The 17,300-nt window shown below is 35.7% G+C and overlaps 3 protein-coding genes across 4 annotated transcripts; 2 read left to right on the forward strand and 1 right to left on the reverse strand.

Annotated features, from left to right (window-relative positions):
* The first annotated feature begins 26 nt into the window (after positions 1–26).
* LOC124434973 (centromere-associated protein E-like) lies at positions 27–10,128 on the forward strand. Its single transcript, XM_046984935.1, has 14 exons — positions 27–356; positions 934–2,307; positions 2,614–2,704; positions 3,531–3,662; positions 6,305–6,380; positions 6,463–6,575; positions 7,489–7,582; positions 7,666–7,899; positions 8,164–8,238; positions 8,623–8,799; positions 8,904–8,963; positions 9,406–9,489; positions 9,562–9,661; positions 10,048–10,128. Exons 1-14 carry the CDS (start codon positions 341–343, stop codon positions 10,116–10,118), a joined length of 2,697 nt encoding a protein of 898 aa, XP_046840891.1. The 5' UTR covers positions 27–340; the 3' UTR covers positions 10,119–10,128.
* A 3,557-nt stretch (positions 10,129–13,685) lies between these two features.
* LOC124434379 (ribosome maturation protein SBDS-like) lies at positions 13,686–16,016 on the forward strand. The gene is made up of 5 exons (XM_046984268.1): positions 13,686–14,128; positions 14,293–14,422; positions 14,539–14,739; positions 14,952–15,122; positions 15,360–16,016. Exons 1-5 carry the CDS (start codon positions 14,001–14,003, stop codon positions 15,489–15,491), a joined length of 762 nt encoding a protein of 253 aa, XP_046840224.1. The 5' UTR covers positions 13,686–14,000; the 3' UTR covers positions 15,492–16,016.
* Positions 15,181–17,175, reverse strand: LOC124434380 (ribonuclease P/MRP protein subunit POP5-like). 2 transcript variants are annotated; one of them, XM_046984270.1, is made up of 6 exons: positions 17,014–17,175; positions 16,710–16,757; positions 16,461–16,603; positions 16,225–16,362; positions 15,856–15,939; positions 15,181–15,760 (listed from the first exon to the last, which is right to left on the reverse strand). In XM_046984270.1, the coding sequence occupies exons 1-6, from the start codon at positions 17,148–17,150 to the stop codon at positions 15,732–15,734; spliced, it is 579 nt and encodes a 192-aa protein (XP_046840226.1). In that variant the 5' UTR covers positions 17,151–17,175; the 3' UTR covers positions 15,181–15,731. The 2 variants fall into 2 exon arrangements, with proteins under 2 accessions (XP_046840226.1, XP_046840225.1); XM_046984269.1 differs by having other exon boundaries at positions 15,181–15,939.
* Positions 17,176–17,300: the final 125 nt, after the last annotated feature.

Here is a 17,300-nt window from a genome sequence, read left to right on the forward strand (position 1 = left end):
ATGTGAAAAGATGACATGTGAAGTGGAAGCACCCTTGACGATCGTTTGCGCGCCAACTCCGAACGTGTGATCTGTGTTGTTGAAAGCTCTTAGATACGATTGATGTCTTCCTATTTTTCAAAGAAACACTCCTATGTTCGCTCGACATGATCACATTTTCCAAGATAGATGTCATGACGTTTTATGTGGGGAAAAACTAGCCGTGGATTAATCGTTTGAAGCAATGAAAATAAGTTTAGAATATACCTAAAGTTGGTATTTCTTGACTTGGACCGTAAACAAATGGGTATCCAACTGTTGTGATTGAAGTATTGTATCGTATTTCTAATCCAACAGGACAATGCTGTCATCTAAAGGTATGTAAAATTTGTTAAATGTAACTTAGTTTATGTATTATTGTTGAAAATGTTAGGAGAAAAAACTTTCTGTTGGAAGAAACTTTCGTTGACATACATACGTAATGCATTAGTAAAGTTGTCCCGTTTGCAGATACTGGGTGTACTATGGGTATTGGTATCATTTTGTTGTTTCCAAAACAAGAAGTGATGTTAATATTTACTGAAAAAGTACATCGAGTTTGTGAATTCGAAGGGAGCCTTGCATTTTTCCACAGTTTGTTGCAAGTACGTCAAAATTGCAACATTCAAGAACTCGGAAGAAGGATTTGGTGGGAATTTTGGCTTCAATATTCCCACGAGCTAATCTGTGCAGTTGAATGCTTGATTGAATAAGAAATGTTTTCTTTTTCTGGCATAATTTACCTTATATTTGAAGGTGCCTTTATGATATATTTGCTGGGATTTTTACTATGGTTAGATAATAAACATATTCTTTTTAAGAGTTGAACAACACTTCTCAATTATTTACTTTGTGGGAGATGTTCATTGACAGTACTAATTGTTGTCAACGTTGATGTTTTCATTTTTCCTATAGCTGGAAATGACTTCAATTCCGAAATATTGTATGATATTGACAACATTTCAAATATTTCCAATACAAGCATAACCAATGTTGACTACATGGACCACCATCGCCAACGATCTGAGAGTTTTGGCAGTGACAATACTGATGCTCTACTTAATGCATCTTTTCATGAATTTGATGATGATCAACCACTCTTTGTCAACAAGTCAATAGTAGGTGCAGAGACTGGGACCAACCAAAGCCTCAAATATGGTTCCTCTTCAAAAGAAGGGACAGTTGTGAGTACTTATGGTTATGATGGCACATCAGAATATTTGAAATCTGATGAAAAGGTTACTGGTGCTGAAGTTTGGAAGAATAATGGGTATGGGCTTGAGAAAAGTATGATCAATTACTCTGATGAACATTTAAAGCATTTGGATGGTGTTGACAACTACGGTTTACATTTCCCATCAGTTAATAAGAAAATTGAGCAAATGGATAAAAGTTATATGTCAAACACCAATTTGATAATGAACGGACGGGAATCTGTAATTAAAAGCCCCAACAATCATCATAAATTTGATACTGAAAAATCTCAACAATATTTGACTCACTCAAATAAACGAAGCAATGTAAACATAAATTCTGATAATATTATGTCAAAATCAGAAAGTTCAGCACAAAGCAGGTTCCACCAAAATATTGGTGCGAGTGAAACCCATCTCAAACACATGTTCAACCATGACACATCAGCCCAAAGTCATCATGACGTACATGATGGGATCCATGGTGATAATCCATATACTCACTTGGTTGAAATTAAAAATAGAGATTTCCAAAGTACTGACAGGTTTGGACATGGTCATACTAGAAACACTTATGGATATGATGCTATTAATGGCAAGGATGGATGCCCACTACCCCAACATGAGGAGCATATTGGTCAAAGAAAGTTTAGGAGCAGTAATATGCAAGATTGTACAAATGGCTGTCTTGGAGACATTGATCCTCACTTCGGAAAACATTACTATGAGTTTAGGTGTAGAGATAACGATGGAACAGGCCAGGATTTTAGTGAAAACCATTCCCATAAAGATGGCCACGAAAGAAGCAAAAATAGAAATGACGACGATAGTCATACCAACATACTTAAGAAGCGCGATTTAACCATGAATAACTCCATGAAAAAAAATGAACTGGGTGAAGATTTGAACTCGTTGACCAAGAGCACGTCTGCAGTAGACATTGCGTCTTTACTTGATGAAAATTTCGTCGATTATGATATTGCACAGAAGAGACGCTCTAAAAATTTCGAAAGCTTAAAGAGGAATTCGTTTGGAAAAAAGGCGAAGAATAATGAGTTATTGTTGTTGGGAGTAAAACACGATCCTTACACAAACGGTAATTGTATTTTTTCATTATTATTTTTTGCAATGCTTCTTGTTTTTGTGGAATTGTTTTCAGTGATTTGCAATCAAGAAATTACTGCCAGTTGAGTTTTTTTAGTTGAAGGATTTGAGTTGTATCGCAAGAAAGAATTACTGATTAGTGATTAAGAATTCTTCCATCGATCGAAACGCGTAAATTGGCAAATATTGAGCGATTGTTATGAAGCGTTTTTTATGCCTTTAGCTTTCAATTCAAACATTACGTTGATTTTCGATTGGATGTGTTTTCAAAAAATGTGATTATTTTATTTCCTTTCAGAGCTTTACGATGATAAAGTGAAAGAGGGAGCAGATTTATTATCCAAAATCCTTGGCCAAAGTGATCACAACTCCTCATTAAATTCTCACAGGTAACATCTGTCGTAAATGAAACTAACTTGAACAGAAGAAGAGAGCAGTGTTTCTAAACAACTATAATATAAACTAAGATTTATTTATAACACGTGTCTGTGTAGGTTGTTGAGATTAGACAACAAATGAAGAGAACAGTCATTGCACTTTGTATGATATGCGAACAGACGTGTTTCAATGCATGTAGGGAGTGATTGAAGAACAGAGGAAGAGAACAGTCATAGCACTTTCTATAATACGAACTGACGTGTTTCAATGCATGTAGGGAGTGATTGAAGAACAGAGGAAGAGAACAGTCATAGCACTTTCTATAATACGAACTGACGTGTTTCAATGCATGTAGGGAATGATTGAAGAACAGAGGAAGAGAACAGTCATAGCACTTTCTGTAATACAAATTGAGGTGTTTCAATGCATGTAGGTAGAGGTGACAGAAGAACAGATGAACAGTCATTGTAGTATCTTTAACACAAACTGAGGTGTGTCAGTGTAGGTCTAGGGATTAGTGAACAACAGAGGAATAGAACGGTCGAGATAACGTTTGTGGCTTTATGCTGTTTGAAGTAGTAAATCAGAAACAGAGTATGCATACATTATTTTAACACTTCTATTAACATCACAAAAATAAACGTCTTAATTTATAAATAAAATAAATTATGTCACAGTTATAAACATGTTAATTAAAAAAAAACAACTCATATCACCCCTACAAACTTCTTTATTTATAAATAAAACAATTAAAATAATTATGTCACAATTATGAACTTCTTAATTTATAAATATTAAACAAAGAAACTCATGTCACAAATATGAACCATTTTCCAGCTCTCGAAGCAGCGACACAATTTCAAGAAGTAAATCTTTCTTGGACAACGCAACCTTGAAAAAACGTCAGTACGCAGACTCGTCAATCCAAAGCGAAATCTTAATACTTCCCAGATCATCCTCACCCAAGAAGTAAGTGATGGATCATTTTAGTCCGTTCAAATATTTTAGTAGATATTACATAAATAAATACATCGATCGATTTGATAACAATCCATTCGAAATTAAAATGTCAAATAAAAATTGAAAGCACGTGAATGTGTAAAAAACACAGGTCCAATATCTTTAAAGGGTCAGTATTGGGTTTCTGCTGAGAGGCCTATCGTTTTGGTAAAAAAACGCGGATAACGGATGGAAAAACGGACGGCGGTTAACTCATATTTCAACCGTTGAACACAACATGCGTTTTTCATCGTGCCATCTTGTATAAAATGTTTGCCAAAACATCTCAATCTGATTATTTGGTGATGGCTTTGAAGTAGAACCATTTCACGGTCCCGTAATTTTTTTCTTCATTAATTTCACGATTTTTTTTTACTCTATATTTTTCGAAGAAAAAGAGACTAAAAGGCGTTAGTTGCTTATTTTCTTCATCCCCCATACCACATCCATACGAATGGTGCGTCAAATGCGTTAGTCAAATGTAATGAAATTCACCGCTAACAGCGCCAAGTCATATGACACCGAATATCACGCTAGGCTTTTGTTGTGAACGGAATTTCTTTGTGTGCGTGACGACCGCCATATTGAAGACTTCTGCCCAATGGATTAGATCTAACATCAGTGGAGAAGTCATCGTTTTATAGAACATTTCTATCGCTCATTTAGTACTATGCCTACTATAGTTTATCGGTAATCATTTCCTACATTTGATAGGAATTCACACTGTGAATGTAATTTCACACTGTGAGCAGCTCTGATATTTGCTTACAAAACCGATTCGTGTTTTGTTTGTTCGTCAGACTTTTAGATGTGAGATTTAAAATTGCTTCGAGGATTTCCAGTTTAAGGAATTTTGGGAATGTTCATTTTATATGAACCGGTTCTCGACATCGAATAAAGCGACGTTTTTCCTGTTTTCCTGCTGATTCCTAGAGACGAATTAAGCACTGAAAGACGGAACTATTTTGATGGTGACGAAGCGTAATTATTGTACAGATTATCTTCAATCAATCGTCGACCTTTATATGTCATGGCCATTCGTCATCCCATACCTGGTCGATTTTTTGCTGTCAAACCAGAAAGCAAAACACTGGTGCATCAATCGTTTGTTGCAAATATTAATGCAAGCGAGAGCTTGGCTATTAACATCCCCGACAACCATTCAGAGCCTACCGGTACTCTTTCCCTTTCCGATAATCGCATCGACAATCTAAACAAAAACCCGAGTAAATTAAAGAAAAGATGCCCATCAACATCATTGGATATTTTCTCAAACGTACATTGTTCTTGTCCCCATACATTAGATATGGTTGATGCTGAAGTAGATCTCGAAATATTTTGTGATTTACGGTCATTTTCTGGTCTGATACCAGAAAGATTTTTATCTTCTCTTGAGATCTTTGCCAACAACAATCTCGTCCGTACAGATATATTCTCAAGTAATCCTGGAAAGAAATTCCTGTTTTCTACAACGCATTGTCCGTCGAAGAATCATCTTCTTGATTTCAGACGGTTTCAAGATCACGCGAGTCATTCCGGGCCAACTAAAGGATTTCAGGTGAGTAATGAGAACACGCAAGAAACACTGGTAGAAAAACAAAGAAAAAGGCTTGTGTGTTGCGCTATCTGTGGCTGTTATCGCTGGGTTGAATGAGGAGAAATATGGACAACGACAACTTTTTACTCTTAGTTAATTTTTGCAAACGTTACCTGAAGTCGATTAAAGAAATCGCGTGTATTTTTCAACGAGTAGCATCTACGTGGATATTGCCGCTTGTTATCATGCACTCTGGCATTGATGCATTGGACATTGATACCTCCGACATTGATACCTTTGACATTGATGTTTTTCACATTGATACATCGGGCATTAATACCTTGGACATTGATATCTCGGGCTTTGATACCTTGAACATTGATAATTCGTTCAATGATATCTCGGGCATTGATATCTAGGACATTGATATCTCGTGCAATTATATTTCAGGCATTGAGTTTTGCTCGGTCAGACTCTGTCTTAAGTATTTATTACACATTCGACGATGAAAAAACACCTAACAATGTGGTCTTCAACGTATGTTTTTTACGTAATAATAACATTTGGTATTCTTTCTAAATTGTAAAAAATTGTGTTATTTCTTTATTTATTTATGATGTAAATAGTTCTGTATAAGTTTATTATAATCATCGGCAAAGAATCGTGATATCTCGTTTTTTATGGCGTTGTTTAGCGAAATCATTATTTATTAAAAAATCTTTACGTATTTGAGGAAAGCGTTTCAGTATTTGTGTTGATGGGTGCAATATCATGCAGTTACATGTTTGTAGATGTAGATCGTCCAGGTGAGTAGAGTCTTGAGAAGTGTTTATGTTGACTGCAGTTTCGACAATCTTGGCGGTAGTCATCTTCTGAGTCATTCCCTCAAGATGGCTACCGCAAAGCTTGTCGAAAAGTCAGTCAAAATCAACACCAACAGTTCTTCTCAAGACTCGCCTAACCTGAACAATGTACATCTACAAACATGTAACAATACTCCCGTGTTCAAACAATTCTCTTTATAACAATCAGTTTATTAGAAAGATCCAGCCTACAGCATGTGTTCATTCTTCAGACAAACTGATGTTGAATACCAAGATGACTTGAAGCATTCAAAGTTAGAAGCACAGACGCTGCTCTCGGACAAAGAGGTTGAAGATCCGAATTGATCTTCTGCTTTTTCTTCGATTACTCATCAAGTCATCATTTGCTATATTTGCTTCCCCCCCGCAGATTGCCAAACAAGAACTGCAAAGAACTCAAGACTCCATCTCTCGAAGTAAAGAGAACATTATTTTTTCAAAAAGTTTGGATGAGCAATACCGCTGGGAACCTACGCCAGACCGGTACGTATGTTGATGATATATATACGTGAGTGGGGTGACGTAGAAAGATTGTAGAACCGTTTCACTCCGTAGAAATGAACTAGTACACCAGAGTTGGCTCAGTTAGTGATGAATGGAAAGAAGAACTTTTGGAAGAAATTCTAGAATTAAAGTAGTGTCGAATCATTAACAGAGAAGGAGAGTTTTCATCACCTTACGTAAAATATATACACTAAAATAGCGTTTAGGTAGAGGTGAATGAACAAAAAAGAACGAGAACTGTCTTCATGAACATGTGCTAAAATGTAAAGTAAGACAACGTGTGTCATTATTAGTTGTGATAAATGAACAACTTTGGACGAAAACAGTGTTGTTACTATGTAAAATTTATAACATACGTTTACCTGTTTGTAAATGTAGATCATCCAGGTTGGTATAGTCGTGAGAAGGACTGTTTTTGTTGTTGTTGACTGAAGTTTCGACAACCTTAGCAGTAGTCATCTTCAGAGTCAAAATAGAGTATCGTTACCTGTTTGTAAATGTTTTGACTCTGAAGATGATTACCGCTAAGGTTGTCGAAACGTCAGTCAACAACAACAAAAACAGTCCTCAGGACTATACCAACCTGGACGATCTACATTTACAAACATGTAACGATACGCCCGGGTTCAAACCATTTACTTTATTACGATTACCTGCGTCAATATATAGGTAATGGTGAATAAACAACATGTTTACACAATATTTACATGTGCTAAAATGTGAACTAAGATAACGTGTGTCATTGTGTATGTAGCAATGAATGAACAACCGAGTGCGAGAGAAGTCTTTACATTATCTATAAGATACAAACTAAGATGACACGTGTGAATGTTGATAGTGATGAATGAGAAATGGCTACTAAATTTTTATATTTCTCTTTTTTGTAAAATAGAAATGAATTGGTAGAGCTTAACTGGAAAAAAACACATTTGCCAGACGAATATTCAACTCCGGAAGAAACAATCAATAAAACGAAGCGAAAAGAGGTTGATCACAATACAAACGAGTATTTTGTTTCCCTCGTATCATGCTGACTGTTTAGTCTTGTTGATCTGTTCTTTGATTTCAGGCTAAGAACAACGAGGTCATTTTGTTTGGTCGAAGTAAAGACGAGATACTTCAAGCTCTTAACGATCAAGAACGACTTAGGCGGAAGTTGGAAATCATCGAAACGGCCTTACAGCAAGAAAAGACTACGAGAAAGATAATTGAGGGCGATCTTTGTGAGAAAACACCACTCTTAGACGGTGCATTGAAAAATCAAGAACACGAGAACGACAGAGCGCTACAGCGCTTACGAGAGGTAGCTATGCTTTTAAAGGAAATTGGAGGCTTTTGGAATTTGCTAAGGAGGACTATCACCTTTACAAAGTGTTTGTCCTCATGAACAGTGCATGAACGGAATGAAATTGACAAAGAAATGAATTATGATTTTACTTGAAAAATTTGCGCATTAGGAGTAAAGTTCAAGTTGGCTTCGTCTCTGCTCCACATAATGATGCAATTTCTTGAAATTTCATCATATAGTTAATTATTCGTTGTGATTTATAGCAGTCATCATTTGTAGGAACATAAATTTGAAATCGAAAGATTTCAAGAAAACGTTACCAGAGAAAAGACTAACTGGAAGCAGGAGAACGAGGTAGGTCGTCAAATCCCGTTTGAATCACCATCCGCATTCATTTGTACGTATAAAGATCAGTTTCATATGAAAAAAGAAAACCAAGCGCCTTAACTCCTATTAACAAGTGTACTTTCTTCCATATGAAAATAGTGTCTTGAAGATTTTACAATGAGTACACTTGTCATTTTTAACCAGCGTCACGGTATAGAACACAAGGATAATGCGATTCTAAATACGATACAACGCTCTCTTTCAAGGCTTTTGAAGTCTATAACGTAGATGTTTTGTAATATTCACTTATAGTGGTTTATAAGTATATCAAAGTTTCAAAGACTTTCAAACATTTGCTTGTGTTCATCTGTTTAGGGTTTGCACTTAAACGCTCCTGTTTTCTCTTCGTAGAGTATCGAATTGAAAAAGAGACAGTTGGAAAAATTTGTTTTTGATAAAAACAAAGAGTTGGATGAATATAGAAAACAAATTCGCGAGGAAAAACAGAAGAATGTCGACAAAGAGAAACATCACAGGTCACAGCTGGAAAGCGAGCGACAACATTATGAAATTAAACTGGATGAACAGGTTTGAAAAATATGCGTAATTTAGCAGAAATAAAATTCGTACCTTGAAGTGTCAAAAGTTATACCGCTCTAAATTGTTACGTAAATTACTTATTGTTGCTTTAGGAAAGATCTTGGAGAGAACGCGAGAAGAAATTACTTGATCAGCAAAGTCGACAAGAAAACGTAAGAAAATGGTCAAAGTATTAATTTCAACCATCATCTTCCTCGTCAAATCCTTCATGATGGAATTGGGTTAGACGAATGTAATTACTGTAGTCACTGTGACAAACAACACAAACTGAAATATGATTGCTCAGGACTGAAATTGAAGTGGAAGTCAACTCTAATTATATGTCTGTGTCGATAGGCTCTATATTGGAGTAGCTTGTTAGGGTTTAGTTAGACTCTTACAGAAATGGATAAGCCCCTTGCCCAAAAGAGTTGGATTAAAATCAACGGATTAAGCTTGGCTAGGGTTATGAAATGAATGTCTTGATTTCGTGGATGATGGAATTATAGAAGTTTCATTACATATGACCTGAATAACGTCTCGTAGTACAGGATTATTTTTTCTCTCGTGTAATCAAACTGTTTTCAATCGTCGATTCATTTATTTTATACGTAGTTACTTGATGAGCGCGATCGTGACTTACGTAGATTGGAAGAACGCTGCAAATCACAGGCGGATGAACTGCAAAATATAATAGAGGTATTATAGACTGTCTTCATTTGTTGTCAACTTTAGCTGACAATGTTGAACATGGTTTTTTATTATGAATAGAGCAAAAATGATGAAATAAAAATGGTTCGGGGTCTTGTTCGACAACAAGAAGATGAAACACGAGCACTCGGGGAGAGATTAAGGACTGAGGCGAGAACATGTAAGATACGTCGGACTCCGACACATGGAAGTTGTCATAAGAGCAGTATTTACTGAAGTGAAAGATTACTTTATTTGACTCATCCTAAACTCTACGCAATGTTAACTGTACTCAATGTTAGTGCATTTGGCAGATTTACAATCGAAGTTTGCTCTTTTCTTGCACAGAGCCTAAAGTTTTGTTTTCATACAAGTTAGTTTGTTTTCATACAAGTCACGACTTCTTCAACCCATCTGCAGAGTTTGTACTGGATTTGCACACGTGGAATGACTGACGTCGTGTATTCTATAGAACTTTTGAAACCGTCACTATTTCCAAGATAAATTCGATGAAGCTGCAATATTTTGCGTTTTATTGGTGTTTTTTTATTTTATGTTGTGTTGTAGGTTCGAAATGCAGTGGAAAACGAAAGGCATTCTTTGAACGAAGAACGACAACGTCTAAGGAAAACAGTTGACGAAGAAAAAGAAAAACATGAAAAGATTTTGAAGAGACTGCAAGAAGAATTAGCGGTCGAGAAAGAAAACCACAGAATAACGAAGGAGAGCTTAAGTAAAGTGAAAGAGGTAAAGTCATGATGGACCTGTTTCCATTGTTTAAAATGCAGTTTTTTATAGTTATTACGTAATATACGTTTAGGAAGACGTTGAATTGAGGAAAGAATTGTTACAGAAACGCGAGCCATACTCTGACAAGTTTGGATTGAGAACACAGCTTGTGGTAATATACAACATAATCAATAAAGCCTGTCTCTTCATTAAGAGGGATGTATTGAAGATATCTTTTTAAGGGAGTATGGCCGTGATTTTAGGAAGGGTTAGCCATATCAGTTTTTTGTCTTCTTACAGGAAACAAGCGCAGCTGCTGAGGAAGAGTTAGGCAAACTCCGGAAGCGTGTAGTTGAAAAAGTGAGTTCGCATTGAAAATTTATGTTTTATTCATTCGTAATTTTCTTTGCTTAAAATATTTTATATTGTTTGCCTTCAAATCTCTCTAACCACACGTTATAGGAAGATGAAATTTTGCAGTTGAAAAGGTGTGTACGTTTGACTTGTTTTGTATTTGGTTTAACCATCAAATCAAAGGCGTTTGTTTTTTTGTATTTCGTAGAAAATTCTCGGCTGAAATTCAAAAACTCAAAGACGAGAGGAAAAAAGATCAACTCGTACGGAGTCATTGACGAAATCAATTTATTTTCTCGCGTTACGTTCTTTCATTCTACATAACTTCTTTCTTCTGTATTTTTCACTGTAGTCTTACAGAAAGACGGTCGCTAAACTTGAACAAGAGTTTCAAAAGCTGGTCACAGCAAAAGTGAGTTTCCATCGATTTCCAAACAACTCATACTTTTTTTGAGACAGCCAGATTTTTTTCGTTTATCTTTTTTCCTTTTGAAGCCTGTATGTATATGTGCAATCATAGATCACTTGCTTCTTGCAAAAAAGTGTACTCTTACTCAGAAATATTGTGTGGTATAACAACGCCGTCAGAAATAGACCAATATTGCATGGGGAGGGGAGGGTGGGGGCTCCATGAAGCATAACTCTTCCGTTTAAAGTACTTGCTGTTTGAGGAATCGAAGTTTATGGGACCCCCGATTCTTATGGCCTTATAAATAAGTTTAGAGAAGAACAACAATTGTGTATGAGATCATCTCATTTATCATTTAGATTTTTTGGATTACGTAAGTTAGCGCTGTGATGATTTTTTCTACCTTTAAATTTCATTCATTGCCGTAGACGTCAAGTAGTCCACATGATAGTATGTCCAGTCTTTCTTCCACATCACTCGGAGTGTCGTCTCGTACCCAGTCTCCTACGTCAAGCAGAAACCCTCGAGTGACAGAGAAGTCAAGTAGTGTGGATTTGCTGAAGCATTTGCAAGATCGAGTAAAAAAATTACGAGCTGAAAACGAGAATTTGAAGAAAATTTCAGCGAACGAGAGCTCGAACAGGAGCAAGTCAAATGTAAGTAATTTTGGTAGAAATCGATTGATTCGATCCTACCATGCAGGTGAATCACAAGTTGATTTTCACAATTCGAAAGACTATAGAATTCTTTGTGGTTTGGTTACACTGTGATTTCAATTTTAAAATTTTATTTGTGAGCTTGTCCGAATGTGTGAAACCTCGAAAATTACTGCCGAATGCCGAGATAAAAGTGATATTTGCAATTAAATTATGACATTACTAAAATTCTGTAGTTATAACATTTAGTGTTGAAAACTGAACATAGTAAAAGGACAAATCTGGTTGACCTAGTCAATTAACTCGCTTCATGTATACCAATGGATCAGCATGGGGATCATATCACAGACCTTAAAATTTGTTTTTTCAAAATTATCATCTTATAGATCGAAGAAAGTGGCAGCCTAAGTTTGTCTCTACTCCGTACTCCTAAGAAGGTATGTTTTTAAGTGATATCAAAACGATATAAAAGTGGTAATGTTTACATTATTTTCATTTGATGGAGAACTTTAGATTCACAGCAGACTTTCTTTCATGCACATCTCTTTTCATTTTCAAAATATTGAAGTTTTTAATGATTTACTTCCCCAGTGACGTTTGATTGCATAATTATTCGGCAGGAAAATTCACATACTCTTCTCTCTTCTGGCAAGTTTTGTGCGAAACGCATAGAAAATTTCATAACGTTCGGCAATTTTTGTTTGATAATCAGTTAAATATAGTTCCATTGTGCAATGTGAGGTCAATGGGAGGGTTGATCAGACATTACAAAAACCAATTTACCTTAAAAATAAGAAGTGATGTACATGAACTTTTTAAGAAAATCCATTGTCATTTCACCATGTCCGTACGTAAAAATGTAATTTAAACATGAAACTTATCTCTTTTTTTACTTATTTAAACATGGTCGTTACAGTGAGTGAGATAAACAATGTAGAATATGGCTGCATGATTTGCTCATTTTCACTTAAACCAGCATCCTGTTTCTGTACTATCCATGAAAATTTCAGATCAGCCGTGTTTCGATGAACTGTAAGATAAATATTATCTCGGAAGGGCGTTTAAAATCATTTTATTTCTTTCAAGGCTCCTTCCGCGATGTATGAAAATAATGAGTCAATGTCGCGTATTCAGAAACTCTTAACCGACTCCACAAAGGTAAAACATTAGATTGGATTATTAATCCCATAACGCTCTGCTAATGTCTTTTTGGTGCTGCTTCATTTCGGTTGGGAAAAATATCACACACTGTCATTGACAAGTACATACTATTTTGTATGTTTTAATGCTTTTTTTGTACTTTTAGGATGTTCATTCAGTGTGAAGTCTCCGACATTCTACTGGAAACGAGAGGAATTAATTTTCGTATTCGAAGAATTCTTAATGTTATTGCATATGATTATGGAGATACGGTGCATTGATTTATTATTGAGATATTGATTTATATATGAGGAGATCAAGTACATCGATAGCTTTTGTACATGTTCTCATGAAATCAGAATAAGGAGATGAAAGACGTTCATGTGCTATGCATCATCATCACATGACATAAAAATAGGAAGATCGAGGACGCTGATTTTAGACATTCTATCATCACATGACGTAAGAAAATGGAGATCAAACACTTCCATTTTGAGGACCCATTATCACATGACATACATCATACATTAACTATGACATAAGCTTATCAAAACTTGCTATCTGATAATTTTATTGTACAAAAATGCCTTTCATATGTATTCTGAACGCATAATTTAACTATTTAATTTTCATAGCATGTATATGTTACTAGAGAAAGCTAGGTATGCCCACTCCCTATTGTAACTTTTTTTAGTCTTGCAGATGCTGATGGCGGTGTTAGGAGTTATGTGTATTTGTTTCCATCACGACGTTGATTATGTTTGGTGTTTGCAGATGATCAGTATTTTAATTAGTGACCGCAAAGCTTGTTCAAAGTAGGGGGGGCAGAATTGCTTAAGATCGAACTCTTTATGTGGCATGCTGCATTTTAACCAATGAATTGCTCGTCCTTAGAAAAGGGAGGCATGGCCCCAGCCCTCCCCCTGCTCTACGCTGCCTCTGTGGCTTGTTATCTCAACTGTGACATATTAAGGAACTGTTGATCGACTCTCAAACATTCAGAATTTTTTGAGTTATTTTTCGCTGAGTGATAATGACTGTTTTGACCGAGTCTACATTTTTCGACATAAAGTTTTCCTTGCTAACGATTTCAAACTCTGGTCGAACGTTGACGATTTTTGCGATTTCTTTAGCTGGTTTGGTGTATTGTGTACGCCATGCGTACCTATTTCATATTTTCTATTCCAGGCAGTCCAGCAGACTAACGTTATTTTAAAAAATTTAACTTTGTCATGTCGATATTTACGCCAACAAATCAAGTGAAGTTAACTAATGTTGCTGTTGTTCGACTGAAGCGAAAAGGAAAGAGATACGAGATCGCTTGTTACAAGAACAAAGTTGTATCATGGCGCAATAAAGTGTAAGTTACACTTCACTAGGACGTTTAATTTAAGATTTTCAATCGACATTAGAGTGAAAAGAAATGGGGATTGAGGTCAACATTCATTCGGCTTTTAGAATGGGAAACAAATAGTACGTCTTCTTGATCTTGAAGCTCATACATGACATTTGTGCTTTTTAAAGGGAAAAAGATTTGGACGAAGTTCTTCAGACCGACTCGATATTCACAAACGTTTCAAAAGGTCAGGTTGCGAAGAGAGAGGATTTAGTCCGTGCTTTTGGAACAGACAATCAGATGCAAATTTGTCTTGAGGTGAAAATGTTGACACAAGTTTAACAAAAAGAAATCTCTATTTTCAATATATAATTGTATGTATTTTTTAGTGTTTACTTTGAGCTGTAATAATCACATATGTTATCATTGTTTAGATTTTGGCCAAAGGTGAGCTACAGGTATCAGAAAGAGAGAGAAACGATCAACTGGAGTCTATGTTTCGAGATATTGCTACTATAGTTGCTGATAAATGTGTTAATCCAGAGACTAAGAGACCATATACTGTTGGAATAATTGAGAGAGCAATGAAGGATATACATTATTCAGTAATTACAACACGAAGCACTAAACAACAGGTATGTGCATTACTGGCATACTCAGTCCACAAGTCTGGTCAAACTATGTAAATATTTTGGTGTTTATTCATTGTAAAACAATAAATTTATAAAGAATTAAATGATTTACATAGCATTACTAAACTTATGCGCTGGCTACAGCCACTTGGGCTTTCTCGCAACCTCATGATTGTAAAGGAATTATCTTGTCTTATTTCCCCACATGACTGAAGGCACTGGAAGTGATTCGTCTGATCAAAGATGCTGGAGTGATGCCAATTGATCGAGCTCAAATGCGAATCAGACTAGTGTTACCACAAAGAGAGGCAAAACAAGTTCTCGAGAAACTCCGATCAAGTTTTACTAGCATTGAGAGTGAAGAGTGGGAAGGAAATCTGGAAGTGGTAAAAATAATGGATTTTTTGCACAAGTCAGACCATAATGTTTATCACATAGCAAATCTTACACAGTGGCTAAATCTGTAATTTTTTTAGTTCTGCTTAGGTTTGCAAATACTTCAAAAAAGTTCATGTCATTCTCATTTTGTCTTTCCCATAATAAAGAATGATGGAAAATTGACTTTGCTTTTCCCGTATTACACCTATTACCTGATAAAAAAATTTAACATTATTATTGTTTAGGTTTGTCTTATTGATCCTGGTTTTTACAGAACTATTAATGAATCATTAGCAGCCCAGACAAGAGGTAGAGGAACACTTGAAGTTCTTAATTTGAAAGAAATTGAAGTAGGAGATGATAGACTGGAAAGCTGATGATATATTTGTGGAACAGCAGTTGACTGCTGGCCGAGTTTTGTGCCAAAGGATCTCAATGCAACTGCCTGATGAAATCCCCATTGAATGGACCAAAACTTCTTCAATAGACTAACACCAGAGGTGTCATATATTAAGCCATGAAATTTATATAAGGTGAAAGTCAAAGGTGCTTCATGGCAAGATCACCTTGTCTTTTCTTTTGTTCATTTACAAGTGTTTGTGTTGATGGTAGCTGGCTTAGCATTTCAATATTTTCTCTCTTTCACCTAAGAAGGAAATCAAAACATGAACATTTTGGATGCTACAAGCATGTTCTATTATTGATTGGTATAGTACTTTGACACTACATGGAAATTCATACCTTTTGTCTTGCACTCAACCAGCAAATGACTCAGTTGTTTCTTGTTGTACTTTAACAAATATCTTTGACAAGATTTTATTGTTCCTAACAAAACCATCGCACAAGTCGTTATAGCATATATATGAATAAACAAAACATGCCCAGGTGCAATGATCCACTAAGTTTAAAACAGTGAATTGCTTGCATGAAAAATCTTGATTTTTCCAACTATGACAGTTCCATCCTGAATAATTACTAGTGTAAGTAGTTTAAGTCTTCTGGAATGGTTGTTCAATAGCGATTAATGCTAACCTAGGGTTAAATAAAACTCAACAGAGGGTTGAGTTTTATTTGTAGGTTAGTTTTTAACTCTAGGTTAAGTGAACCTACCTCCTAAATGAAGTGTTGTCAAACTGCATTGTCGTCCATTTATTTTCTTTACAAAGGTTATTGCATGCCATAGCATACGATAGTAGTCTCGACTGCACTTCACAAACACAACACCAGTGTAGGGGTTCACATATTTAACTAAAATTGAAAGATAACATGCGTCATGAAGGCAACACAGTTGACAATTGTCATTAGCATTTAAAAAAAGCTTTACTCCTGCTGAGGGCAAACCATACCTTTAAAAGTCATTTTAATGCAACCATATCCAAAATCGCCATAAGCATTTTCAACCGACTTCATGATTTCGTTATAAAGAGCGCTGGAGTTGATACTTTCGTCCACCATTCCATCTTCAAATCGCATTTCCATTAACAAATACCTGTTTAGAATGGATTAATCAGATTATTCAGATACTGAGATTGTGGAATCTGTAGAAAAACCAGTCAAAGTCAAACAGAACAGAGGTCTGGGTTAGGAACACGTACCTCGACTTCAAACGAACCATTATTTCTTGTGGTTTTTGATCACCCTGTCTGCTTGTGATATATATTCTCTGTTATTTTGTGATATATATTCTCTGTTATTTTGTGATGACTATTTTACAACTAAAAAGTTTGTTTCAATTCCTAACCTCTCCACCCCCCTGTTTTGCGAACATTAAATCCAAAATGGCGATTATTTTAACGTGAAAAATGTATCGTGATTGTTATTGTGGCTGATTTACACCATGATATTTGCTGAAGTTGGTAAGATATACATGTGAATGATAATTTTTTCTACTGCACATACTTATCTATGTCTATTGGCGTAATTTGTGTTTCGTTAGGACCAGCATTTTGGAAAGTATTTTTGCTGTCTGACACGTGGTTACTTTTCGTTGAGAAATGGTGGCAGACTTTATGTCTGACTTTCATATCGGCGTTCATCGCATCTTGCAGTGTTGTATGGACGTTAAAATGTGCTTCCAGCGTATCAGATGACGAGGTTTGTCAAATTTGACCTGTTTACAGAATTACCATGAAAAGTTTTCTGGAAAATGTTTATCTTAGTATCTTAATAATTTCAACATAGACTAT

Source organism: Xenia sp. Carnegie-2017, unplaced genomic scaffold (genome assembly GCF_021976095.1).
Source record: "Xenia sp. Carnegie-2017 unplaced genomic scaffold, XeniaSp_v1 HiC_scaffold_14, whole genome shotgun sequence".
NCBI classification, from domain to species: Eukaryota; Metazoa; Cnidaria; class Anthozoa; order Malacalcyonacea; family Xeniidae; genus Xenia; species Xenia sp. Carnegie-2017.